The 27,482-nt window shown below is 41.8% G+C and overlaps 1 protein-coding gene across 3 annotated transcripts in view; it reads left to right on the top strand.

Moving 5' to 3' along the window:
- Nucleotides 1–401: 401 nt before the first annotated feature.
- THRAP3 (thyroid hormone receptor associated protein 3) overlaps nt 402–27,482 on the top strand; it is a 35,594-nt gene continuing 8,513 nt past the window's right edge. For 2 of the 3 annotated variants that reach the window (XM_075047228.1, XM_075047225.1), the window contains exons 1-6: nt 402–492; nt 5,630–5,695; nt 11,416–11,501; nt 20,227–20,388; nt 24,014–24,919; nt 26,384–27,124. In XM_075047228.1, coding sequence (XP_074903329.1) covers nt 20,252–20,388; nt 24,014–24,919; nt 26,384–27,124 — 1,784 coding nt within the window. In that variant the 5' untranslated portion in view covers nt 402–492; nt 5,630–5,695; nt 11,416–11,501; nt 20,227–20,251. Of the gene's footprint in view, nt 493–5,228; nt 5,247–5,629; nt 5,696–11,415; nt 11,502–20,226; nt 20,389–24,013; nt 24,920–26,383; nt 27,125–27,482 lie in introns of those variants that run through there. The other variant, XM_075047226.1, reaches the window with a different exon arrangement.

Genomic DNA, 27,482 nt, shown 5'->3' with positions numbered 1-27,482 from the left:
CGCGGCCTACACTGCCAGGGCCCGGGTGGGAAGGGGCGGCCGGGGGGGCCCCTCCAGCGACGGGCTGCTCTGCGGCCTCGCTCCCCTCCCTGGGCGGGGGAAGCGCCGGGCAGTGAGGGAGAAGGCTCGGCCCACACCGGGGAGGGACGGGGGGCGGCCTGCGCCACGGCCCAGGGAAGGTCGCCGCCGCCATTTTCCGCCCAGACCCCGTAGCCCCACCCCTCCCCGCCGGAAGCCTCGCCCTCTCCGTGGCGCCAGGGGCGGGAAGGGGAGGAGACGGAAATGATGTAACACCCCTGCGCGGTACCCGCTGGGAGTTGCAGTCCGCCCGTCGCCGCCAGCCAATGAGCGTGGCGGGGGGTCCGGACTGCGGCTCCCGGCAGCCCCCGCGGGCGGGCGGCGGGCGGGCGCGAAGCGGAAGTGCGTGAGGAGGAGGAGGAGGGAGGTGGAGGCGCCTGGCTGCTGAGGAGGCCGCGGGCGGCGCGGGGTCCGGTGAGTGCGAGTAGGCCCAGCCCGCCGTGGCGGGGCCCGGCCCTGCCCTCCTCTCCGCCACCGGGCTTATCTCTTCCCCTTCCCTCCTCCCGCCTCGCTCCGAGGGCCCTCCGCGGCCGTCCGCCTTCTCCCCGCCCGCTCTGGGCCTCCGCGCGGCGCTACCCAACCCCCACACCCGCCCCCCCACACCCCCCCCGCCGCCGCCGCCACCGCCACGTGCCGGGCGCGGCCCCGCGCCCCCCCCCCCCCCCCCCCCCCCCCGCCCGCCCCGGGCCTTGTCCCCGGAGGCTGCCGCTGTCCCCGTGGGGCCCGACCCCGGAGACTCCTCCTCCTCCTCCTTGTCCCGGCCCAGCCCGTTCCTGGAGATTCCCGTTCTCCGCCCGGGCCTCCGGGCCCCGTCCTCGGAGATTCCTGCCGCGTTTCGGGCCCGTCCCCGTAGGTTTTCTCCCTTCGCCGTGGTGACGGGCTGTGTGCGGGGTCCTCGCACGCTCGCTGAGGCACGGGAGGGGCTGCCTGTATTCCCAGGGCGGGCGGGCGGGGCCGGGGGGGGGGGAGCGGCAGTTTGCAGGGGTTGCGGTTTGTCCGGGTCATAGCCGCGACCCCGTGGGCTGGGGTTGGACCCCCGAGGGTGTGTAGCTCTCGCAGGGCTCACGCAGCGGCGCGCAGCACCGTGCCTTTCTTGGTGCAGCAAGGGTGGGTTTGTTCGCTCGCGTTCCCCGCTGTGCGTCTCCTTGTTTAAAAGTGAAGTTTGGTAGAACCCCAGGTGATGGGGCGGAATGGGCTTTGTGGTGGCACAGAGCCACCTGCGAGCCCTGTTATCTTTATTTTCACCAGGCTGATGAGGGCTTGTGTCCCTAACTATTGTTGTTTTGGGGAGATTAATGTGTTTGAGGGGTCTATAAATGTATTTCAAAGTCTCCACAAGGCATTTGTCACTGTAGTTGCCTCCTCAGTGGCTTTCTGAGTGCATTTATGTGCCAGAAGGTGACGAGATAAGTTTGGAATAAGCAGTACTCCGTGTAACAGCCTTGGGAGGCGCAGGTTCGCCTCTGTGTGCTGTCATGTGTGAGGACTCCGTAGATGTGGAGTGGGTGCAACAGCGTTTCCTTGGGACTTGTCAGAGGTGGGGTACTTGTTCTTGCTTTTTACATATACTGTGATGTGTCTGATGCTGTGGTGCAAGAACAGATTTGATCATTGAAATAAACAATATGTAAAACCATTTTGGAAACGTTATAGGTTGTCTTACAGCTGATGGGTGGAAGGAGACTTTATCTGCTGCTCTTGCGGCAGTGTCAGCACAGAGAGCGTGTGTGAGAGGCTGCAGGGTCGCATCAGCAAATGGATGTTTTCAGGATGCTCCTTCCTAAGAGCACAGACAATTAAATCATCCCATTACTCTCTGCAAAGGACTCTTGCAGTATTCCTTCCCGCTAGTAGCGAGGGCAGGTAGTTATGTCAATGTTTCTGGTAAGGCCAATGTCACATTTTAGGTGTGTTTTTAATGTGCCTTTTGTGTGGATGCTGCCCTGAAGTGCTGTGGCTGAAGAGATCTGTTCTTTGGGTTCATATTGCATAACCTGACTTCCACTCATTGAAAAAGGTATATTTTGAAGCTTAGCTTCTCAGATTGCCTTTAAGGGAATATATTGTAGAGACAGAAAAAAATAAGTATTTAGACATAACTGTGCCTTTTCCTGGAGCGTTTAGTAGTTCGTCTGTATACTTGAGCTGGCAGTTTGCAGGTGCCCAGCACAGAGTGAGGAAATGGCTGACTGTGAACTGCATTATTAGTTACACAATCAAACAGCAGGTAAGAGGATAAAATAAAGCAGTTACTGTAGAGAGCTGTCTAAAATGTATGTTTTTGTGACATAGGATTGTCTGTAGAGTCTAGGGCCTTGTGATTATGTCTAAATTTTCTTTGGATCCTGCTATTTATTTTTTGTTTCACATCCTCCCTACTGTGAATTAGTTATTCCTACTTCAGCAGGAACAGGGAGGGGAATGTATGAAAAGTCAATTTTAGGAGTTATCTCTGAAGTCCTTAAGAAGCTGATATTGCTGGTTAAAAATGCTGCTACTGAGGCAGTACTCTAGCAGATGGGCCTTAGTGTCCCGAGATGTCTTTTCAAAATTGGTGTTGATACACGTGAGAGTGTGTGATCTGTAAACTATACGATCTCAGCCCAGGGGGTTTGCAGAGTTCTGGAGCCTGAACTGACAGCTGTGGCGTTGCACCATTCCCCTTCAGCTGGGGCTTCTGCCCCTAGGAAGGAGGAAGGCGGAGGGCAGTGTGCCATCGCCAGCAAGGGTGCGGGAGGCCTTGCCACCTGCTAACTTGAATGCCTGCATTTTCACATCCTTTTTTGTCCAGGGATCAAAAGGTGAAACCTTTTACCTGCCATTTTACTGTAAAGAAACAACCTGGCTGTGGTAAGGAGGCACCTATAGCACCGTCCACGTGGTCTCTTTTTGAGGTGCTTGCTGTAAATGCATTAGAGTTGTGGCAGATGTTGCTGCCCTGCAGTGTGTCCATACAGACCATGTGTTGGCAGTGGCAGGTGCGTGTTGTGATGAATCCGTGCCCACGTTCTCTGGGTAATTCTTTGTCTGCAGAAGTCATGCCTGCATTTCTGCTGAGTTATGCTCTGGTGTCTTCCTGCTTTTTTCCTTCCTTGCTAATTCCATGTCTCTCTGCAAGCTCTGTATCTCTGGAAGACATAGTTCTGCTCTTAGTGCTTCAATGAGTGCTGTCTGGAAAGAGGTTTCCCTGTATGCTGGGATTTCAGAGCAGCCATGTGTCCCTGACCTTAACTTCCAATTCTGTTTTGATGAAAGTAAAGTTTTGTTGTGTGTATTGTAAATTAAAGGGGTGTTCTGCTATTAGGGATATGATAATACAATTTAGCTGTCTGCTGGTTTCTCCAGCTTGTTTAAGCAAGGAAGCTTTGTAAATTATTTGAGAAAATAGTCACTTGGGTCAAGCCAGGCCTGTGCCCTGTGGGTTCACGGGTGAGGCGTTTGAGATCAGCATGCTGCAGAAGAGCTGGTGGACACCTAGCACGGTTGGTGCTATTAGAAAACAAAAACATTACGTGTATAAAACACCAGGACGTAAAATAGGTGGTGGTTCAAGCAAGTCAGCAGATGTCACTTTTTTTTTCTCACCTGCTCCCACTTTCTCTACTGTAAAAGAAATCTTGCTTTGAGAGGCCTAGGAAGTACTGACCCGGACTGGTTAGGCCTGAGGATGCTCTTCATTGTAAAAGTGTGGTGTTCCCTTTGTAGCTGTATCACTAGCTCCCTAAAAGAATAGTGCCATTTAAGCTTGGGTTTGTTTTTTTTTTTTTTGGTAGCTCACTTGGCTTTGTTTTTGCAAAATGACAGTTTGCCCTGTTGGAACTTGTTAATTGTTTAAGCAGCAATGTAGCCCTTGAACTTTTTTCCATATCAGGAAAAGTTTACAATATACTGAACTGTGTTTAATGGCTGCACGTGCCAATACAATAAAGTGGGCTTGGGTCATATAGTTTCCTCTGAATTATGCTGGTACAGAGAGTTCCTCTGCGTGGCAGGACCCCTGCTGTATATTTAGCCATATAGTTTAGGCCGTGGGCATTGAAAGAGAGAGGAATAGTGTTGTTAATTGCAAAAGCTGTTCCGGCTCTCTGTGGAGCTTGTGCAAGGTACAGGCTGTATAAAGGGCTAACTGTCAGCATTGGGGTTGTGCTGGCTTGCCTTGTGCTTGGCATTTCTCTTATTTGTGCTTTGAGTGACCCGTGTTCCTCTACTGGTAGGCTGTTGTTCAGCAAACACTCGCTGCTGGGCAAGCCTGGGAGCATGGCTTAAAACTGCTTTGTGGGTTTCTGTAATGGGTCCCAAGATGAGGAGAAGGTGTTAGATTTAGCACAAAAGCTCATCTTCTCTCCCCTGTTCCTGCTGGAGTCACGCTGAAGTGGTGCCTGGGAACAAGTAGGTGCCATTTTGTTTCTGGATGACAGGCTGGGTTTGTAGGTCTGGAGTCTCTCTTATCATAAAGGAAAATATCCTTCCTCTCTTCACAGTGAAATAGAGCATTAGCAGAGGCTAAATCACTGCTATTAGGTTTGAGAAAGTTAGGAGTTCCTGCTTAATTTAGCTTTATCATGTCAGAGCTATGAATAGTAAAATCCTGGGATTACATTTCATGCCAGCTGAGAATTGTGTTTGCGCTGTTTCACTCCATGGTAACCGGAAGCTGTCGCGTCCATAAAAAAAAAAAAAAAGGCACACAGAGATGACACCCAGCCTTGCTGTGGGAATGCTGGAGCGCTGGGTCCTGGATGGGTGGTGGGTGGGGAGTCGTTTCCTACCCAAGGAAGTTTTCTGTCAGTGCCCTTTTTTCCTATCACATATGAAAATAGTTTGTATGTTTCTCCCGTTGTACTTGTAGGAGAATGAGGCCTCTTTGCAGAGCCCTGCTCGTAGCTAGTACTCCTTTGATACAAGAGCGAATGGACTGCTCATAATTTCATCTCCAAATTCATCATCCAGCCATTTTTAGCCTGTCATGATTTACAGTGTAAGGTGGCTGTACAAAACCCGAAAAAGCCCCTGCTGTAATGCGAGGGGTGCTGTAGCTTGCACCGCCAGCCAGCGTATGTCCTCCCCACTGCTGCCTCCATTTCACTTTTACCTTTGGTTGAGTGAAAGGAAGAAAGGAAAGCTTGGCAAGTAACTTCATAGGTTTCTCTGCTCTGAGAGCACAAAAGGTGATGGTGTGGGGGGCCTTAAACTGAAATTCTGTTCTCCAGGGAATTAGGCTCAGTATTAATGATGTTAACTTGTGCCTTAACAGAGGGCTGTACACATGATATCTTGCGGGGGTTGTGTACCTGATTATTTCAGGCCCTATGTATCTGTGTAAATTATTACAGTTGCTCCTATAGGGCTGTGGATGAGATTGGTTTCCTGAGTTCAGGATCTGCGTATGTGCTATCTGATTAGATTAAGTAATTTCGGCAGCCTTGTTTTAACTGGGAAACGGTGCTGGGATGAATGGCTAAAATCAGAATACTTCCCTATGCTTGTAAAATGTGATGATTTGCTGGTATCTTGATTGGTTTAAATTTGATTTTTCCCTTTTTTTACTTAGGTGAGAGCTCAATCGCTTCTAATAAAGCAGTATTGAGAAACATAATTGATGGGAGACTTATACAAGGTATGTAAACACAGCATTGAAAACTATCTGTTCGAATAAGCTTATTCCCTGTGTATGAGATTTCTGTGGACAAGCATTTACCTCTGTTTTATAGCCTAGCAGAGTGTGGGGATAGCCTGTTCTGATGGCTTGTGCTTGCAATAACTCCCATGAGTTTTTTGGTTTTTTTTAAGAACTCTTAATGTTATACCAAGTTGTGGAAATCCTTTTCCTTGTTTTCCCCTGGTGTAAGGAGATTCAAGTTAAGGTAAAGATAAATCAAATGCTGACTCGAGAGTAAATATGTGAATGGTTTTGCTTGTTGCAGCTTATAAATTAAAGTTGCTGGAGCTTGTATTTTCATAGGTTAAATGTGTGAAGAGTAGTAATCCTTTAGGGCAGATTCAGTTTTGGCTGTAACTGTACTGGGTATTTCAGAAGATACTCCAAAGAGCCCCAGATTCAATTGTTTTTTACATTACTTACTGTTTCTCTGGAAGCATAACTTCCACATTTTTAAGTGCATTGTGGCCACTCTAATGAAGGAAATACTGGTGTGCAGAGTCTGCTAGTTTCCAGACTGCAGTGACCTGAGAGGGTTGAAAACTTCACTGGAGGCCACAGTTTATTCTTCCGTTGCCGCGTGGGGAGTAGCACAATAACTTCAATTATGCACAAGTTTGAATTCTTTTGGTTAACTGATTTGTGAATAGTTTTCTTATGTAAATTGGACCATTTCTTGCTTCTCTTGAGGGTTCTGAAACTACAGGCACAAGGATTCACAGACCCCCAACAGTTTTGACAAGGGTTCAGTTCACATTCAAAAACTGCTCAAAATAGTAGGGCTGCACTGTGAGGAAGCCATTAGTTTTGAGAAAGATCTGATTTTTCTGCTTGTCTGTTCCCAGGCTGTGTGGGTTTGGAAGCAAAAAGCTGATGAAATAGGTTTTCCTTTTTTTTTTATTTATTGTGGATGTTTCTCTTCCACGTTTAACAGAAAATCCAGCTGCCTGACTTTTGTAGCAAAAGCATCCACATTTCTAATCAGCTTTTTCTTGGATTTGTTTTCTTTGAGATCCCTGTCACTAAACTGTCTGAATAACAACATAAAACTTTTTAAGCTCAAAGATATATAAAATATTTTTTATCAAGTAACTAGTGTCAGAATTAAAGTCACTGATTGGTGTTTATAGCTGCTCAAATTATTTGGAAAATGATTGTTCAGCACTGCAATCTGCAGAATCAGTCCTTTTTGGAAGAACTTGTAAATAGTTTTTCAAGCATTCTATAGAACCTGCTTCTAATTGTCTGAAATCAGGGCTGGAGCTCAATATTAAACTTCTTTAGGGATTAGTTTAATTGTGTGAAAACCGAAACGTGCTTGAAGGAAAATCTTAATTTTAAAAGCATATAAACTAGAGAGAAATTGGAACTGCTATTGACAAACTAGTGCTTCTCTTGCCATGGCAGAATAATATGAACTTTTTTTTTTCCTCAAAGCGTGTTTGGCATGTATTAAAGTAGTTTGTAGTTTGGTAAAGTAGTTGTGGTTTGGGTTTTTTTGTTATTTTTGTTTTTAGCAGTGTTGTCCAGGAAAATTTTTGTTGAGGAGGTTGGTAGGTGTAGTTGTAGGCTTTAGTTTAACTTGTGTCATTAATCTCCTGAAAACATACACTGGATACTTGATCTAGACAGAGGAATTGTTCTGCTTTTTGTTATCCTAATGAAATTTGAACTGGATGATTAGAAATAGCATTTTAATTTGCAGTCCACCAAGCTGGCAGTGGGAGCTATGCAGGTGGCTCTTTTTTCTTCCCCTTAAGTGTTCTGTTGATTTCAAGAGCGTACTTAATTTTTGGTGCAAGACCAAACCTTAGCTTCAAAAGGAAGAATCAAGTAGAAAGTGAGATTATTAGACTTTGATTTCTGAACTAGCAAAGCCAGCGTGTGCTTTCTGTACTCTGTACGTTACCGCTGGCACTTCCAGTGTGCTCTGGCATGTAGATAGCTGCAACTTTTTTTCCACTTCAAGTAAGTTCACAGCAAAATCTCGTGCAGCTGCAGTACAAAGCTTGCTGGGAGATAGATTTTTACATAGCTGTCATGCATAGCAAGGTTAATTTGTCATGCTTCTGGACTTCTCTTTTACAACAGGAGCTTTAATTCACTTAAGTTTATTGAGGGTTGTCAAACTTAACTGATTTAGGAATATTATTTTCAATTTTTAATCTAATGTAGGAATTTGTGATAGTCAAACTGCTATGGTCATTATTTTGATTTGCTCTGTGATAAAACTGATAGATCTGAGAGCTGCAAGGGAAGAAGCAGGTATCATGTGTCTTTGTGCTAACCGTGGCTGGGTTGAAGGGAGGCGGGTTTCGGGGTGTTCTCTGGCTGTGTCCCTCTGTGTGAGCTGCCAGTGTGCTGCGATCCCAGCAGCAGCCTCAACAGGTGCAAGTGCAAAGTGCTGCTTGGACTGCGGATCTTTCCCAGGAATTAATGCATGGTATGAAAAATACCCTTTTGGGGCACTTGCTGCAGGGGGAAAAAAAAAAAAAAAGAATAGCTCTTCAATTCTTTGCCAGGTACTTGTCTAGAAAACAAAGATTGCTCTGATTTGACACTTTTTGATTTTTTTTGGCGGCAGGCTGCTTTTACCAAGTGTATTGAGCCTGAGTGCAAGAGGAAGTACTAAGGACCAAATTTATTACAGTTCTATATGTGTTTTTACGTGAGCCCAGTAGCTCACGTTTGGCTTATTTAACCAATTTGTTCATATCAGTGTTATTTGGTGTTCAAGTAGCAATTTGGTATTGAACATAGTGCAAGTCTTATTCTGTAGGTAGATAGTTAAATTGAAACAAGATCATACTGAAATTAACTTTAAAAGATGCTGACAGTTGTTAGTTACTGTTGTGTTTTATTTGACACTTTTTATTTCCTACAGTTTGTCATTGTATTGTAACTAATACTTGGCAGTTCTTAACAGCGATATTCTTACCCAAGTCTTCTGACATATCTACGGGTGCCACTTACCTCCTCTGCTTCTCTGGCAGGCAGGTCAATTAAAATGCACAGAAGTGGTGATTTTTACAGGCATGTGAATTACAAGGTCCTGTATAGGACTGCATTTTTAATGGCTTGATTTTCTGCCTCTGTTAGGCCCGGATTTAGGTGACTACTATTGTTTAAGTTTATAAATAGCTAATTTCTTACTTCCAGTGCTTTCAAAAACAACACAGTGCTGACATTTCTGTTCGTGTCAGCATTTTCCAATATCTTTGATATCTTTTTTACAGTATAAATTGGGATATAGGGTCAATCAGCAATAAATAATTTTCATCTCCTGGGTCTTTAAGTTGTAAAGAGGCAGTTTCTTGGCTAGGACAAAGGCTGCCACAGATTAAATTGATGTAAGCCTTTCAGGTACCTTATCCAAATGTTTAAAAGCTTGTTTTGTGGGAAATGGAACTATTTTGTAGGATGATTTTTTTTTTTTTTTTTTTCTTTAGAATTAACTAATCTTGTTTGAGTTTTAGAGTTTAGGATTATGGATTGTAGAGCTGGCTGAAGGAGAATTAATTTTTTTGTTCCCTGATAATGAAGGCTGTTGTGAGCAAATAAAGTAGCAGTTCAGCTTTTTCTCCCTAACGCAGTGTTTGTGCTAGCAAACACTAAATGGATGACAAGATGTTCAGGCAGAAATGTTTTCTCTAATGAGGTGCTATCTTCTTTGCTTTGGGTCTTACAGCAAAATAAACCGTTACAGTTTCATTAAATGCTGGCCAGAAAGGAACAAGTAAATTTTTGTTTTCCTGCTGCAATTACATCGTGCTTCCTACAAATGCTTTTACAAAATATTTAATATTTGCAAGTTAATGTTTTGTAAATGCTGTGTAATAAATTGAAACTACTGTAATGAGTTTTGCAGCGCTGTGCACACTTCTGAGGTATGTGCATAAGCCATTTCACTTGCTTCCAAATGTTCTTAGTGTTTATACTCAGTGGATTATAGATATGAAGACAAATAAACTGCTTCTTTTGATAGGGACTTATCTGCTGTGTTCTTCTCTCTAAGCTGGCAAATTGTGGTGCTACGTGGTATAGCAATCCTCAATGACATGCTTGAGATGGAGTCGTTTCGGCTGTAACATTTTGTTAGATGGCTTTTCTGTACAGGGCCGTGGTGGTTCTGTTCTGCTTTAACATCTGTGAAAGATCTGAAATAATGATGAGTACTGCTTGAAAGGAGTGGAAGATGGAAAGAGACAGTCATAAAGTAATACAGGCCAGTTGGAAATAGGAAACAAATTCCTGGAAAAAGGCATTGTGAAAACTAGAAATGTTCTTCATTTGACCCATGTCTTGGCATATAGAAATATTCTTCACAGTGTTCTGGAACAAGAAACTCCTGGAGTATGATTTCTGCTTCAGCAGAGAGCATTGAGCACGTTTCCTACTTTCCTTTCCATATCTGGAAGAAAGGTTAGCTGTTCTTGCTTGTTGTGTGTTGTCTTGGTTCATTTTTTTTTTTGTAGTAGTGCTCTAAATATGAGAACAGTATTCTTCTACAAAAGAGAATTCAGCCAGCTTTTTATCTGGATGACACCTGTGTGCAGTGGATTATATCAAAAGTTTGTGGTAATGCTGGTGTTTGGGGAATAGGTGAAAAAACAAACAAGACTCAAGTGTTTTAATACAAAGCAAGAAAAAATGGTTACAGCAAATTTTTTATTCTGGTAGCCACTGTGAAAGGCTGAATGTCAAAGGTCTTTGTAAGGTAAAAGGCAGGATTTCCTTCTTTCATGGATATTTAGACAGACAGACATGACAACAGTAAAAATAAAAAAAATCTGTAGTGTTCTTTATTTGGCTTTTTTCAAAGATTGGTAAGCATGATTTAGAAAACTCTAAACCTTGCAATACAACCTTCCCTCTTGGGTGAGCACAGGACTTAATCACCATTTCAGAGAAAGTATAATCTTCAAGTAGCCTTGAAACCTTTTTTCAGTGAGGTAAACAGAAGAAATTAATAGCTTTAAACAGATTTATTTTATGGTTGAACACGGAGTAAATGACATTCTTGCTGTTGGATCAGAGGTTTAATAACGTGGAGTAATTTATGAGGTTGTGTTTACTGTTGTTTTCTTCTTTTAAACTTACACCCCTCTAGCAGTGCATGGAAGGATACTGAAATGTAACTGTAGACCTGTCAAAACAGCTCACAGTGGACTGGTGGCACCCTTTGAAGACGAAGATATGCTGATGGATGAATTTGTCAGGAAAACAGTTATTTCTCTTGGCTTGTGGATTCTCTTTAACAATATGGGGAAATCCTTAGTCCTGAATCTAGTAAGACCATACAAATATGCTGAGAGAAATTACTTCAATATGGCTGTACAAATGTAATGACAGCTATTAGTATGCACATAACAGGAGATGGGATGGGGTGCAGTGGAGATGGAGGAAGGAAGGAAGAAGTGGACTTAAAATTTTGGAAGCTTGAATAACCATTTTAAAAACTACGTTCTTCATAAAAGTACATGAAAGAATTCATGGTGAAGTGAGTGATGAACTTTTGCAGTGTATGTGCTCTGTTGAAATACTTAAGATACGATGAACATTTTGGGTACAGCACCGGATGCGAGCTTAAGGAAGCTGGACTCCTGTTGATCATTGGTGGCAGTAAGTACAACAAAGTACGTACAACGATGCTTCAATGCATTTTCTTCTCATTTCAGGTTTGCTTCCTGATTTCCTAATTGATAAAGCTGAGACAGTGAAACCTGACTGTTGAAGGGTGCAAGGTGTGAACCTGCTCAAGCAGGTAAGCACACAATAGAAACTAAAAATCTACAAAAGTGGTAAAACTGCCTGTTTTGGGATTTGGAGTATACCTTCTTGTATCCCCTCTATCCTGGGCATACTGCAAGTTAAACTATCAGCTGAATTCTTTTTTCATTGTTAATGTTGCTTTGCAAAAAGGACTATACAGGTTTTGATAAAAAACTCAGCCTCATGTCTTGGAATGTTTTGGCTTGACTTTCCAAATAGCTGGTAAATAGAAAAAGTAGTAGTACCTACTTTTTTTTTTTATGCTAAGTGATTTTTGGATTTACCCCCTGGCGACTTTTGGGAGAAAAGGACTGCTTCCCCCTATATATCTTAATTAGCCGGATTATTAAATGTCATACTGATCCAAAGTGTTAAACCCCCATATTCAGTCTGTCCTCAAACATTTGTTCTTTTGCTGAAGCATTGCAGTGACTTCAGTCAGTGGCCATAAAAGTTCTCCTTAAATATTCTGAATAATTAAATTTTGAAGCTCTGGTAGCTAGTGGAAGTGTACAGCAGTAAGAGACTCTTGACAGTGACTTTTTTGCATTGCCGTGGAGCAGAGTTGAGCTGTTCTTTTGAGTTCTGTCAGAAGACATTAAACAAGTAAAACATTAACTTTCCTGACACCGTTTCATGACAAAAGTTTGTCTTGTGGGCAAAGTCCATTGTGGTGGCTTAGTAGGAACATTTGCTCTTCTGTTGTTTTCACCTCTTTTAGTGGTATGATGGATTGCCATGAGGATTTAGAAATGGAGAAGGCAAACTTTGCTTCTTGAAATAGCCTCCAAATTTTAGAAAATGCTTATTTTTGAGAGTGAGAGGCTTCCAGCTGTTGGTTCTCCATCTCAACCCCCCCCTTATTTGTCAGTAGGGCTCATATGAATGGGGTCGCAGAATCAGTCTGGATTAAAAATATTCTTGTAAAACAGAACATTTGTAATCTCTGTCATGACATGGATTAAGTTTAGAATGTAGATGAATAATTCATTATATTGGCAGGATGGGAACTTTCTACATGGGCCTTGTTGCTAAGGTAGTAATTAGTCAAACTGCACATCAACAGAAATATCCTCAGAGACTTCTATGTTAATTTTTGTTCTAGTTCTTTAAGAAGTAGAAGTGGATCTCTGCAGAAAACCGTCCACAAAGGTTACTGTTAGACATCAAAGAGGGTTGACTTTGGCCTTTGTCTTCACTTGGTAGATGACTTGAGTTGCCTACATTTCACAGTATGGATACTGTTTGGTTAAGATCCTTGGAAACTAGGCTTTTATTGCTTTTTCTTTGTACATGTTAAAGATTCACAACAGTTTTGTAAAGACAAAAGTCTTGTAGTTCTTGACCAGCGCTCATTCTCTACTGCATTAGCCTTCTTTGCAAGTCTTCCCTTTCTGAATGGCACCATTTGTTGTGTGGCAAAAAAAAATAATAAAAGTTATCTTAAAGCAGCTTGAGAACTTCCAGAATGAAGTAGCTTGTATAAATATTACGAAAACTACATGCAGAACTGATCGGGTTGTGTTGCCTGCTTTCCTTAACAAGAAACAGGTTTGAAGAATTCCAGGTGTATGCCTTTGGGGTCAGGGAAATCTTTGATGCCAAGAAGGGGATATAAGTAATGTAGCAATGCTCTCCTGTGAGGAATCGAATTCACTTAAGTTACTGATTGCTGTCAAAGACTTTCACAGCTCAAGCAAACCTTCTGCCTTTACTTTCTATAAACTATGGAAGAAGGATTCAAAACAGTTTACTCCAATAAGAGATGTTTGCCAGTTTGAGTCTTACTGTTCAGTGAAGCTTTGGCTGTTGCTCATTTTCAAACAAGGCTGAACTTTACACCTTTGAGTTGGTGGTACTTACAGCATGTGGGAATCTGAATACTTTCATGTTTTATGCAGAAATGTCCACATTTCTTACAATAAGAATCTAAATAAAAAAAAAAAAATGCTTACTAATTTGCATTGGCAATGTACTTTCAGCAGACTAAATGGCTACCTGTTAGATTGACTTTTCTTCGCTGACTGACTTCAGTGATTTCAGATCTGGCTTGCAGTAAATGTAACTAATTTTAAATCTGTGTTGTATGAGTGAATTTAGCAAACTAATTTGGAAAACAAATTGTTTCTTCAGACTTGGTGCGTGTTGAATTTCGAGGTATGTTATACAGTGTAGTTTTACGACAGATAAACAAGCTGTCAAGTGGCTGTTTTCCAATAGGTTAATACCTTACTAGAACTTTTAAACTCACCACACTCAGGATCAGTGCTGATACTTTTGGATGTGAGACTACACTACTTGGGAAGATCTGCTGGACAGCTTGTAACTGGATCTTCAGAAAAGACAAAGCAAAAAACAATTCTGAAAATTCCTGGCAATGTTTCCAGGAGTGCATGCCCTCCAGATGTGTGCAGTCACGCTTGTCTGTGCTGGGAGATGAGACCTGGATCAGGCAGCAGGGATCAACCATGGTCCCTTTCAAGGTAGAGGTGGAGCCAGTGTAATGGGAAGGCATTCTGTAGCTGTGAACAGGAAGGAAATGTGAATTCTGGCAGAGCAGATTGCTAACAACAAGTCTCCATAGCACTGTGTAAATGCTTCTACTGCAGTCCCCACTGAGGGCCAGACACGCTTTACCTTCCCGTGTTTCAAAAAGCAGCATCCCCATGTGAGCTCTGTGAGGACTGTATGCATGTGTGCGCTTTGTGGGCACAGCATCAAGTTCAGTGGAAGATTCTGAAAGGTAAGTGAGCAGCCACTGCTGCTTTCACAGGTTGCCTTTGCTTCATTTACAGGCATCTCTTTCTTTAAAATCAGAGTAATCCTTAGGATGTTTTGTAGGAATAGATTCTTTCAGAACAGGGATTTGTTTGTTGGGTTTTTTTTTTTGCTTACCAGCTGAACACATTTTATCTGAGTCAGTCATTAATTCTTAGGACAACTAACTGCATATCACAATAAGTTTACAAATGCAGTGTTAACACAGGGGAGCTGAAATGACTCCAATGTTTAGTTTGTTTAACCTTTTGAGTACTGATAGAGCATAGCAACTCAGTTTCTATTCTAGTAGGAGTTACCTCACCTGTTAGGAATGAATCAACTTTAAAAATATTGACAAAGATTAAAAAAACCTTCAAAGACGAGAGCTTTTGGCACACATCACGGGTACCAAACTAGTGTTTGGCTAGTAAGTGCTGTGGATCAAAGTAAAATACAAAGACGCTTAAACAGCCCAAAGCAAGTGATACTTTTACAGTCTATTTTGGGGCCTTCTCAGGACTTACTGAGAGTTACTGCCACTTATACTCTCCTTGGTCAGTCAGCTCTAACCATGTGCTTTTTCTTGGAAAACGAGTTATTTCAGAAGAGACACAACAGAGAAGAGCTGTGGTGAAAGGTGTTTTAATTGTATTAGTCTATTAAAATATTTCAAGCAGTATGGAGTTCAGTGTAAATAAAGGTAACTTACAGATGATAATATGTTGAAGTGTAGTTTGTTCTTGAGCTACAGGGTTGTCATTTAGTAGAGAGCTATCTTGAAGTTTTTACACAGTTTATGGCATATACTTGTAATCTCCTTACAGATTGTAGCTTTTTCTGGTTTTATTGTATCAAAGCCCCTCAGGATTCAGTTGGGAGCAGCTCTCTGATTCTGAGAGGCAATTTAGATCGTCTTCCTATATCTTCTAGTAGTTCCTATTACCATTTGTTTCTTCTGCTTCTCTTCCATGTTTTGGTTTACTGTGCTGAACTTTTGATTGTTTTGGCCAACAGACTAGGAAATGTTGCTGTTTTGACAGATGTATTTAGTAAATTAAAAGGAAATATTTATAAATGGTCCTTTCACACATTCTTTCCCTGAAAAATGACCATGCATAAGAATGAGCTTTGCTTCTTCAGTGATAATGCTTTTTTATTTTCATCCCTGGTGCGATTTATTTTTCCTACTAGAACAGGAAACATTAATTTTTTTTTTCTGCATACATTCTAGTGTGGAATATATTAAAGTGCTTCAGTTGAATTGATATAGCATCTTTAGTATAGTGAGAGGGAAGAACGGGAACATGTAACATGATTTTTAAAATAAAAGCCTACTTCCCATTTTTGGACGGTACTAGCTCTCATGATGAAGAGCAACCCACTTTCCCAGCAGTTGCTCCTGTGACGGGCATTGTGCTGTTCCTGAAAGTACCCTGGCAGTAGTTGGAGTTTTCAGTAACCATAATGTAATTTGGCTTTAGCGAGCGGCTGAAAGTGAAGAAGTTGCAAGTCAGTCCACTGGAATTTGCTTAAAATGGATACAGCAGCACAACTTAATCGGTTGTGTTTACATACCTAATTTTAAGCAGTAGGTGAAAAAAGGGGTGAAGTTGTGCTAATATAGTTCCTTTTTTCTTTCTGGCTTTTATTCATTAGTCACTTTTGCTGAAAAGTTTGTTGATAACTTTTATGCAATACTCAGTTAAAGCAAATTTTGTCTTTACAATCCTTTTCTTAATTCCCAGAGCAATCTTAGTTTTTTCCCTCTTGTAGAACGTGGGCGATGAACATTGCAGAGCATTTGTTTCACAGATGCTCAGGTTTTGGCAGTTTGTTGTCAGAATGCCTCTTAGTTCATTTCATGATTTAAGATGCTTTTTAGCCATTGAAATAAGTAATTAAAATAACTTACGGTATGTAATCTCTGGACCATCACAGCAATTATTGATGCTCAGTTTTCTTGGGGACACCATGAACACTTGCACAGTGTTTATTTTATTCTCTCTTAGGGCAGCAAAGGCCAAGGACTTCTTGCTTAAACAGAGCAGATTAAGGGGTCTCAAAGCCACAGGCAGTTGTGGACTGCTGTGTGTGTTAATGATTAGATTTTTACTGTATGATCCTTCGTGACTCATATATTTTGAGCTTCCTTAAGTAACATGAGAGAGAATATCTGATGATTTAAAGCTGAAGTGCTGATTGCATATTAGAAATAAATGAACACTAATAAAAATCCAGCTCTTAGTTTAAAATGCATGTGTTGTGTTTATCCAGTAATGATTAACACCATTGCAGTTGAAGTGTCTGCTTAATCGGGAGCACCTAAAGTTCTACTTTGGGATTTATTACGCTGCACAACCCTCAGATGTATCCTGGAAATAGAAAGACAAATTTTAAATGTTTATAGGCATGCCACCTCTATCTGGAGCTGGGATAACTTAGTGGTGGATGATTTTGGAACAGGTTTTGGAAAATACGAGGCAAAAACCCAATTATTCATGTTACAGGAAGTCTTAGCATCCTTCCAAGGATGCTTTTGAAAGGATGAGGATAGCTTACCAATCCTGAATAAGTAGAGTATAATAGCAAGTTGCCTTTTCAGTGCACTGATTAAAAGTAAGGTCCAATTTCTTTGCAGTGTCATTGGTGGCCTTGTTTTGCTGATGTGGGTGTTGCAACCTAGTTTGAATGAGAGTTCTGTTTTCCTGACTCAGAGTGCACATGGACAGATCTGCAGAGAAATCAGTTGAACATGATCAAGTGCGTGTGTATTGTGTTTGCATGGCAAGATTTTGGTAGCGGGGGGCTACAGGGGTGGCTTCTGTGAGAAGCTGCTGGAAGCTTCTCCCATGTCCGACAGAGCCGATGCCAGCCGGCTCCAAGACGGACCTGCCGCTGGCCAAGGCCAAGCTAATCGGTGACAGTGGTAGCGCCTCTGTGATAACAAATTTAAGAAGGGAAAAAAAGTTGCTGCAGCACAGAAGCAGCAGCTGGAGAGAGGAGTGAGAACATGTAAGAGAAACAATCCTGCAGACACCAACGTCAGCAACGAAGGAAGGGGAGGAGGTGCTCCAGGCACTGGAGCAGAGATTCCCCTGCAGCTGGTGGTCAAGACCCTGGTGAGGCAGGCTGTCCCCCTGCAGCCCATGGATGTCCACAGTGGAGCAGATCTCCACCTGCAGCCCGTGGAGGACCCCACACCAGAGCAGGGGGATGCCTGAAGGAGGCTGTGACCCCGTGGGAAGTCCACGCTGGGGCAGGTTTGCTGGCAGGACTTGTGACCCCGTGGGGGACCCACGCTGGAGCAGTCTGTGCCTGAAGGACTGCAGCCCGTGGAAGGGACCCACACTGGAGCAGTTCGTGGAGAACTGTCTCCCGTGGGAGGGACCCCACGCTGGAGCAGGGGAAGAGAGCGAGGAGTCCTGCCCCTGAAGAGGATGGAGCAGCAGAGACAATGTGTGATGAACTGACTGTAACCTCCATTCCCCATTCCCCTGTGCTGCTGGGTGGGGGTGGGTAGAGGATTTGGGAGTGAAGTGCCTGGGAGGAAGGGAGGGGTGGGGGGGAAGGTGTTTTAAGATTTGGTTTTATTTCTCATTACCCTACTCTGGTTTGATTGGCAATAAATTAAGTTAATTTTCCCTAAGTTGAGTCTGTTTTGCCCATGACAGTAATTGGTTGAGTGATCACTCCCTGTCCTTATCTCGACCCACAAGCCTGTCATTGTATTTTTCTCTCCCCTGTCCAGTTGAGGAGGGGGAGTGATAGAGTAGCTGCGTGGTGCTTAGTTGCTGGCTGGGGTTAATGCATGAAAATCTGTCCAACTCTGAAACAAGCTCTGCAGAATTATGAGTATCACTCCAGTATTCTTGTTTGGTAACACTGGGGATGTTTTCTGACAAATAAAAAATATATTCAATTGTAACCTGGAAGCTGCCTGTCTGGACTTTTCCCTTCTTACAGTATCATTTTTCATGCATTGTATGTAAAATTCCAAAACATCAATAACACTGTATACAGATCCACTTTGAATAGTAAGGCAGTAAGGTAAGAAACTTTTTCAGTAGCTATAATTTTGCTGTTGAACATGCATAGATAGAAGCAGAACAGTAAATCTACCAGTACACTGATTTTTTTTTCTTTGCCCAAATTACTTACAGCTATGCAATATTTTACTAACTTTGAGGGGGAGAAAATGTAACTTCTTGTAGAAATTTCTAAGGAATTCTGTTAAATGCTAAATAAATTGCTTCTGATATTGGGAATGGAACTTATGTATTGTTTAAAGAGAGCAGATTTTCTTCTCAGCTTCATTAGCTACCTCTGGAATTGCAGAGTTCAAATTTTGATACCAACTGCTGATGTGGAATACTCAGCAATCCAAACGATTAACTCAAGCTAGCACTTAGTCCCTTTCCCAGCCCATTACTGAAACCTCCGGTTTCTAGGAATGAAAATAGAAAGGAGACTAGGAACTTAATCTGAGGAGCGAAGGAGTGGAGTCCCCTTCTTCCTCAGCAAGACAGGGGCCAAAGCATTTTCCATAGAAGCTGAAGAACTATACTGGAACCAACAGGGATTCAAAAGCTGGAGCATATTTTGCAGCATGATCAAATTCTGAATTGTAAGAAATTTTGTTTATGGCTGGATACAGTGATTAGATAGGTCAACTGTTACTACAGTTGAGAAGCACTGTAATGGCTGGACAGAAGAAGCACTATTGCTCTCCTGACTGTCTCTGGTATGCTGGATTTTCTTCCCCAGCCCTTTGTGGAAGGGAGGTCACGAAAGGAGGTTGCTGGTAGTGTGAAGGGGAAAGTTTGTGAAGGTCCCTGTTGGAAGCTGCAAAACTGTGTGTTATGCATTTGACTCTTGGATACTGACAGAAGAATCTGACTGGCTGAAAGAAATAGAGCATCTTGAATTTTATCAATTTGTACCAACCTTCAAATGTAAACAATATGACATGCTTCAACTCTTGAGTTAATAGTCCTGAATATTTTTCTTTCCCTTGAGGTAAGAGATGATGAACATCCTTTAGAAAACCTTGTTCGTTGATACAAAGTTGATGTTTACAAGAGAATGGGTCAGGTAGGGTATAACTGAAACAACTATGTGGTCAAACTTATTCCTTGAAACATCTTTTAAGGGACTCTTTAACCTTTACCTGGACACGTGCCTGAAAATAGTCCAGGTAATTCATAATTATAGCTATTCCGAGTCATTTAATGCTACAGCGTAATCTCTTCTGTCTCTGAATATTTGGAAGGACATCTGAATTATTTTGGCTGCAACAGAACCCCTCGCTGGATGATACTTGCTTGTAATTGATCATAGCAACTGCATAAACTGCACAAGCAGACAGGACACGTATGTCCAGGATTTAACCTGAGCGTTCATAGTGAGGCAGATCTGTGCAAATAGAGTTACATTAATGTATCTTGGATTAATGTTTTTGTTTGTGATTCTTTCTGAAAATTGAAAATAGTTTGGGGGGTGGATTTTGGTGGGGTTTTTTTTTGACAGTAAGCCTTTTTATTTCTTCATTGTTCTTTAAACCAGTGACAGCTGGCTGTACTGATAGTGATGTGACTGAAATGAAATGGTTTGTCTCTTTAAAGGTATTCTTGCTTAAGCTAGCAGCGTGCCCTCTGCCTGTTCCTGGGTTTTGCATTAACTTGCTGCTTTCAAATGTAGCACTCGCATTTGTAATTAACTCTGGGTTGAAAGCCTTTTATTCTTTTTGCAGATTTCCTCCTTAGACTGAAATAAACCTTCTATTCTGAGCCCAATGTCATTCATCTGTTATTAGGCAGCCACTTCAAACATGGATATTTCCAGTCTTATCAAGCTTCATGTCACTCCATAGTTTGTCAGGCTGCCGGATGTTGCCTGTTCTCTTAAATCTGCTGCATGACTTCATTTTTCAAGTACTTTTATTTCCCTGTTTCCTTCAGGTACAACTGACAGGTGCTTGCAAAGATGTCCAAAACTAACAAATCAAAATCTGGATCCCGTTCTTCCCGTTCGAGGTCTGGATCAAGATCACGCTCACGTTCCTTTTCCAAATCTCGCTCCCGTTCTCGTTCTGTCTCACGGTCAAGAAAACGCAGACTTAGGTAAGTGTGTGCTGCTCTGAAGCGAAAGGGTGTAACTGTGGTTTTCCCCTCTGTCCTGTTCAGATGGTTTGTCACTTAATTCTATTCCAGGGAAGGACTTTGATTAGATTCTAGGACAGATAGTGTCCTGTGTCTTAGGCTGTTTCCTGTACTGTTTTGAAGTGTTTTCAATGAGCTAGGAGAATAAATTGTGACTGTTTATCAGCATTGTCAAGATACTTCTTCTGAATACCTTAACCTGGTCTCTGTAGCATGTTTTTGGTGAACGATAATTTTACTTTTCTGTGCAGGTCTTTTTCCCCTAATATGGATACTAAGGTACTCTAATGTACAGTTAAATCAGAAGGTGCTTTGTTAGTATAGCTTATTTTGTCAGGTATGCAGTCCACAGTGGAGCTGTTACATCCTTTTTAGACTGGGCCCTTACAGAAGACTTCTGTACTTTGTTTTTCCTCAAAGGTATTAATAGAAGGCCATTTCAAAATGCATGTGGTTTTTTTCCCCATGTTCTTCTGCAGTTCTTAATTGCTGCTGTATGTAATGGGATAGCCTATTGTGCTTTTCCTAATTCCAAGTACGCACATTCTCTGAGACCAAGTTTCCTATATTAAAAGTACTCATGGTTAATGATGATGTTTGAGATTGCCAAAGCAGGACAAAATGTGAAAAATCATAGCTTTTTATCCTGAATTGAGATTATTTCGGGATTTTGCTTTTGATCAGACATTTGCTTTACTGCTGCCAGTGAGAGAGCTTAAGTGTGTGTTCCATAGTCAGAGTTGGGAAGGTCCATAGTAAAACATGCACCTTTGTTTTGTTAAATGTCTTTGGCTTTTTTAAAGCTTTTAATGTAATTGGTCCCAGACTTGAGGGGCCTTTGTGGACATTGCATGCTTTCCCCCTCTTTCTAAAAATGAATTCAAACAAGTTTTAATGTCAGTTTAAGATACTGCTGTGAAAGGTAGGGGCAATTTCTGTTGTTGTGTCCCTGCCCCTCACTTCACCATACAGGAGTCAGTTAACAGAATTGATCATTCTGGATGGATAAAGTAGACAAAGTTAATTTCACTGCAGTTAATTTTGAGAAATCATTAATGTGCATAATAGTTGTTCTTACCTCCCTGAATTGCTTCTGATCAGGCTACTTAAAGGCTCACGTCATCCCTGGATATCAGGATACCTGTTTTTTCCATTTCTTTTGGCTAAGCATTTTCTATCTGGCAAAGGCATTCCAGTTGGACTGGGTATAAAGTTCAGCTGCTTTTTCACTAATCTTAAATTAATAACACATATTCTGAAAATCATTAGATTGTAAACACATGCAACTGTTAACAATTAAAGAGTTTTTTTAAATGCAGAGGTTCTAATAAATGTACAGTTGGAGAGAGAAGGACATGACAAAACTAAATTAGAGGCGGAGACTTGAGTCAAACCAAGTTCTTTGCAGAAGGAAGCTGGAAGAAACATGGTCATTTGGGAATATCTGCCTAGCGATGAAGGAACTTTGACAGTTGAAAACAAAGGCATCCTGTGCAAACATGATTGTTTCCTCTGTGCTGCTGCTGAATCTACTTGTGCTTTGTAAATAACTCCTTTTTTAAAAATAGAATCAAAATGGAGGGGGTTAGTACAGACAAGTCATCTTGTATGGCGTTAGGATATTCTCTGAGGTAGGTCTCATTGTATCTTGGCATAAAAGTCCATTGTTGTGTACTTCAGCATGCACCACAAAAATTGTTGTACTCTTCATTTGGTAGGTTTACTGTTTGTTCTAAGTTGTTTTGCCATGTTGGAGTCTGCCTAATATTTCTTGCTTTCTTTATGACTTTATTTTTCATTTTTACCTATTGTGAAATGTTGGGTGCTTTAGAACTGGAGCAGTGTGTATTAGCTGGCTAGCTACAGGGGCTGGCAGAGTTGGGAAAACTATTACTTGCAGTGTTTCTTTTGCGTAATATTTACTGTATTTTTCTAAAAAGATTTCTTGTAAATAATCTCTGCAACTTTTGGAGTTAAATCTCCCTGCTGCAAGCCTCTGTAAAATGATAGAACAGATTTTGGAAGCAGCGTACAACAGGTCCCTTGCTGGTAATTGATCACAAATGCAGCAGTTGTCTGAAAATGGGAGTATATGTATTCTTAGTACTTTTGACTAGGGCTCATTATAATTGGTTCTTGCTGTCTGCCTCTTGTGCTTTCGTCTCAGATAACTTGCTTAGGTTTTTTGGTTATTTGAAATAAAGGATGAAGCATATGTTAAAATTATCATTGAGCTGTTTGCTAGCAATGACTATACAGTTTCACGCTAAAATGTAATGTATTCGATAGGTGGAAGAAATAAAAACAGAACTAGAGTTCGTCTCTGCAGGCATGTATGCTATTCTTGTAGGAATTCCTAACATGGCAGCGTTATGGGGGTTTGGGGCGTGAGCGGAGAGGGGGCAGCAGTGAGTTGTGTATTGTCAGTCTGTAAAAGTAGTACAAGTCTACTGGAGTATGACTAATGAGTGTTTTAGAGCCAGAGCTCTCTTAATGTAAGAAGGGACTGTGGAAATGGTTTCAATGAATATTATTTACTAAAGTTCCATTGGGAAAAATCTCTTTTCTATTTAAACTTACTAGTTTGGACACTTTCTCTGTTTTACTAATACAAATTTGCTAAAATTTCAGACTTTCAGTGGAAGTTTGTTTTTCTAACAGTAGTGAAATACTTACTGTAAAGCTGGCATTTAATCCTGAGCTACAGTGGGGCTTTTAAACAGTTATACAACTGCAGCTCCAAAATTTTAATGGAAGAGACTATTGGAACAATTAGCCCTTAATGTTTTGCCACTTAAATCTGTGTTCTTACAGGCTTTGTACTTGTCTTGGATTCAGTTCTGTTCTTTATGAATGTTCTTGCACAGTGTGGAGGCGAGCAGAGGGACTCTGAACAGTGCCATCTCGCGGCGTGAGGCTGGAGAGCAAGTGCATCCCTCTGCTGTCCCACTTGTTTGGAGCTCCAGCTTCTCAGTTGTGGCAAGGGGTGCACCTTTTGAAACTTAAAACTATAGACCAGTGTGCCATTTGCTCCAGTAGTGCTCTTCTCATGCTGAGGTGTAGCAATTTATTTAACTCACCTGGCAAAGAATTGGGGTTTCATCTTGATTATCAGAATTTCAAAAGCACATGAAAACTTGGGACACAAGAGGAAGATATTGGATCTGTTCTAATAATGGTAATGTGGCATGCATAAAGAAATACTTCTTTGTAGAGGTGATCTAAGATGAGGTATAACCTTGACCTTGAGCTGTAAAGGTCTGGAATTCTGAGATGTCGCTTTTTCTGAAGCTGGATAGCAGTCATGTTCCTCCTAGAAAAATGAAGAGCAACGTGGACTTATCATGGGCTCTGCAGTGATCCTGAAGTCAAATATTTGTTTGGTGGTAGCACTGGTACAAGTTATTTCCACTCCAGTTTATTGAGGGCAAAGTGTAATACCTCAATTGGGTGAGGATAAACCAAAGAAATTACTTTTAAAAGCTTAGAAATTAATTTTTCAGGTTCTTTTTTATAAAGCTTCAAATAAAAAGTTGTGACAGAAGAATAAACTTTAAAATATTTGTGTAATTTTCTTCTCTATCAGTTCTAGGTCCCGTTCAAGATCATATTCTCCATCTCATAACAGAGAACGGAACCATCCAAGAGTCTATCAGAACCGGGATTTCAGAGGTCATAATAGAGGATACAGGAGACCATATTATTTTCGTGGCCGAAATCGAGGGTTTTATCCATGGGGCCAGTATAACCGAGGAGGATATGGGAATTACAGGTCAAACTGGCAAAATTATCGCCAAGCATATAGCCCTCGTAGAGGGAGGTCACGCTCTCGTTCGCCCAAGAGAAGGTCTCCTTCACCAAGGTCTAGAAGCCATTCTAGAAATTCTGATAAGTCATCTTCTGATCGGTCAAGGAGGTCTTCCTCTTCCCGGTCTTCCTCAAATCATAGCCGAGTTGAGTCTTCCAAGCGTAAATCTGGAAAGGAGAAAAAGTCATCTTCCAAGGATGCCCGGGCATCTCAGGCTGCAGGAGATAATCAAGGTGATGAGTCCAAGGAGCAGCCATTTTCAGGAGCAGTGGCTCAAGACGTCAAGGCATCTGAGGGATCAAAACCATGGCAAGATATGACCACCTATGGTACAAGTTCAGCGTCAAGAGCTTCTGTGTCTGAACTTAGCCCAAGGGAACGGAGTCCTGCATTAAAAAGCCCTCTCCAGTCAGTTGTGGTGAGGCGTCGTTCTCCTCGGCCAAGTCCATTGCAAAAGTCAAGCCCACCACTGTCCAACCCATCACAGATGAGCTCTGCTTTACAAAGCAGCAGCACCTCCTTTCAGGCAGGCTCTCATCAGAGTCCATTTGACCATGGCTCAGCAGGTTTGAGCCCAACAAGGAAGAGCCCTGTGTGCAAAAGTCCAACACCAATCAGTTCAATTTATGGTGCATCTCAGAAGGAGGAAACCACAGCTCCTGGAGGAGGAGCCTTCTCAAAAAGGCAAGTGATGTGTTTCGTTGTGCTGCAGTATTTTTGACAAGCCAGCTTGCATGAGTAGGCACTCTCCATGAGCACTGTAAGGGTTCTTGGGGGGTGTGTGTGTGTGCAGGCTCCAGCTGGAAAGAGGCCCCGGGGTGTGCAGGGTGCCATGCTAGCAAGCTGCCAGCTGTTTGGGCCTGGTACTGTCTAAATCACAGAACAAAATATAGACCTAGCCCTGTGTTGCAGGAAGTTGGAGTTAGTTTTCTGACTTGGATAGTTCTAAAGATTGTGTATGTTCCCTGCAAAAATGTTCATAGCTGATGAACACTTGAAGTGAAGGTGTGCCCAATGAGATTTTCTAGCAACCTAACAGTGCACACTGGAAGCTTGCATTTCTAAGTTATTTACTTTTCAGTTAAAGACATTTTTTTGGTATTGCATTCTGGAATTGCATTAGATACTATAAATTAGAAAAATTTAATTAAATCTTACTGCGTGTCCTCCTGCAAGCAGCTTAAGGCAGGTGTAGTTGCAGTGCTTGTGCCTGTGTATGTGGGTAGTATGAGAAACTAAAGCACCGAGATCATCACTAAAATTAAGACATCCTTCCATATCGAAGGCATCAATTTACCATGTTTCTGTTTGCTTGGTTAGTCCATTGCAGATTCCTGCCTGAAGGTGACGCTTTGCTTTAAGAGATACGGTAGAATACACAAGTGCTTCTAAATCTTTTCTTTATTATTTTTTAAGTTATTTTGAACTTACTCTATATCAAGGATGTCTGAAACTTTAAAAAAAAAGCTGTAGCTCTTGGGCTTTCCAAAGCACTGAACTAGTGTCCTTGGGCTTTACTGCTGTTTCCTCAAAGCTGGGGTTTTGCTTAATGAATGCTTTAAAACATAGTTCTGATGCTTTAATCTAGCTAAACTGTTGTTCTCACTACAAGTGTTTTGTCTTCTCCCAGCAAAATAAATATTCTCCTCTGTTAACCTTTTTGCTTTTATTTGTATTTACAGTCTGTCATGAAATATTTAGCTTACCTATGAAACTTGCATCCAAAATTTGAAGTAGCTTTTGAGGCTTTTATTTCCAGTGTGTTGTTTAAAGCAGAACAGCCCAGTTTGAAAGTTTTGATGTGTTGTTCTCCTGAACCAGGTTTGTAAGTAAATAAACCGATTGGGTAAGATGTTACTATTTTCCTTAAAATGAATCTGTGGGTAAGCTGTTTTTGATTTGTTCTTAAGCCTCATTTCATCAGTTCTGCATATCCATTTTCTTCTACATTTGCTGAATTTATTGAGAACTAAAAGTCTAAATCCAGGCTGAGTAATCTGCTTTACATTTTAACTATTTTAGGGCCTAGAGACAGCTTTCTGTACATGTGTAGCTTGGTGTTCTCTAAAATTTGACTGCTTTCAACTGAAATATTATCCTCTTTGATTTTTAATAAGAGAACTACTGTAATGTCTGTTTCATGAACAGGTATCTGGAAGAGCAGAAGACTGAGAATGGGAAAGACAAAGAACAGAAAGTAACAAATGTTGAAAAAGAAAAAAATAAAGAAAAAGGGAATTTCTCTGAGTTGGGATCAACAGATGGAAAGGCAAAATCTGACTCCTATGCATCCAAAGCTGACTCTGAGAAGGGATACCGTGGCAGCCAGTCGCCCAAGCGCTATAAGTTCCGGGATGACTTTGATAAGCTAAAGGTCCCGGAGTTCCACAAGGAAAGTCATTATGGCAAAGAGGAAACAGATGAGCAGGAAAAGAAAGACAAGGCAAAGGGCCGAAAAGATTCAGAATTTGATGATGAGCCCAAATTTATGTCTAAAGTTGTAGCAACATCAAGTAAAAGTCAAGAAGAGGATAGGCCAGGAAAATGGGAAGGCGTGGTATTTTTGCCGCCTGGAAAAGAGAAGCAAAGGAAACCTGATGAAATGGAGGAGGAAAGCTATTCTGAAAGATCAAAAAAAGAAGAGAGACCAGCATCCAAGAGAGCTGAACCAGGTCACAGGGGCTTTGTTCCTGAAAAGAATTTTAGAGTGACCACCTACAAATCAAGCCAGGAAAAAAGTTCTTCCCCACCACCAAGGAAGGCTTCTGAGGTAAAGGAGAAACCAGGCACCAAAGTAGAGGGGCTAGCTCCTGGCAAATCCTCCTTTTCCATTACTCGTGAGGCCCAGGTCAATATTCGAATGGATTCCTTTGATGAAGATCTTGCACGGTAAGTATTTGCTATTTTTTGAGAAGTCTAAATGGTGATTTTTTTTTTTTCCTGTTTCTCTTCCTGAGATCCTCATATGTTTGCCAAGTGTGAGGAAGGCTACATAATATTGCATCACGATTTGCATTTTTGGGGGACAGAGATTAATTTTTTTTCTGGTATTATACTTGTGTGACCTTATTTTTGTGGTGGGAGGTTAGAGGGGTTACCAGTTTGCAGATGGTGAAAGTATAGCATGAAGGTTAAACAACTTTTCCTAATCTTTTCTGCGACTAGATGTAAGATTAGTTCAGAATGTAAATGCTTCTGCATCAGGTTCCACGCTACACCAGGCTCTGGAAAAGAGTTAGGTACTCAG

Source organism: Buteo buteo, chromosome 16, assembly GCF_964188355.1.
Source record: "Buteo buteo chromosome 16, bButBut1.hap1.1, whole genome shotgun sequence".
Taxonomy (NCBI): domain Eukaryota; kingdom Metazoa; phylum Chordata; class Aves; order Accipitriformes; family Accipitridae; genus Buteo; species Buteo buteo.
Note: the sequence above shows the minus strand (reverse complement) of the source record. Positions and strands in the feature narration are given on the sequence as shown.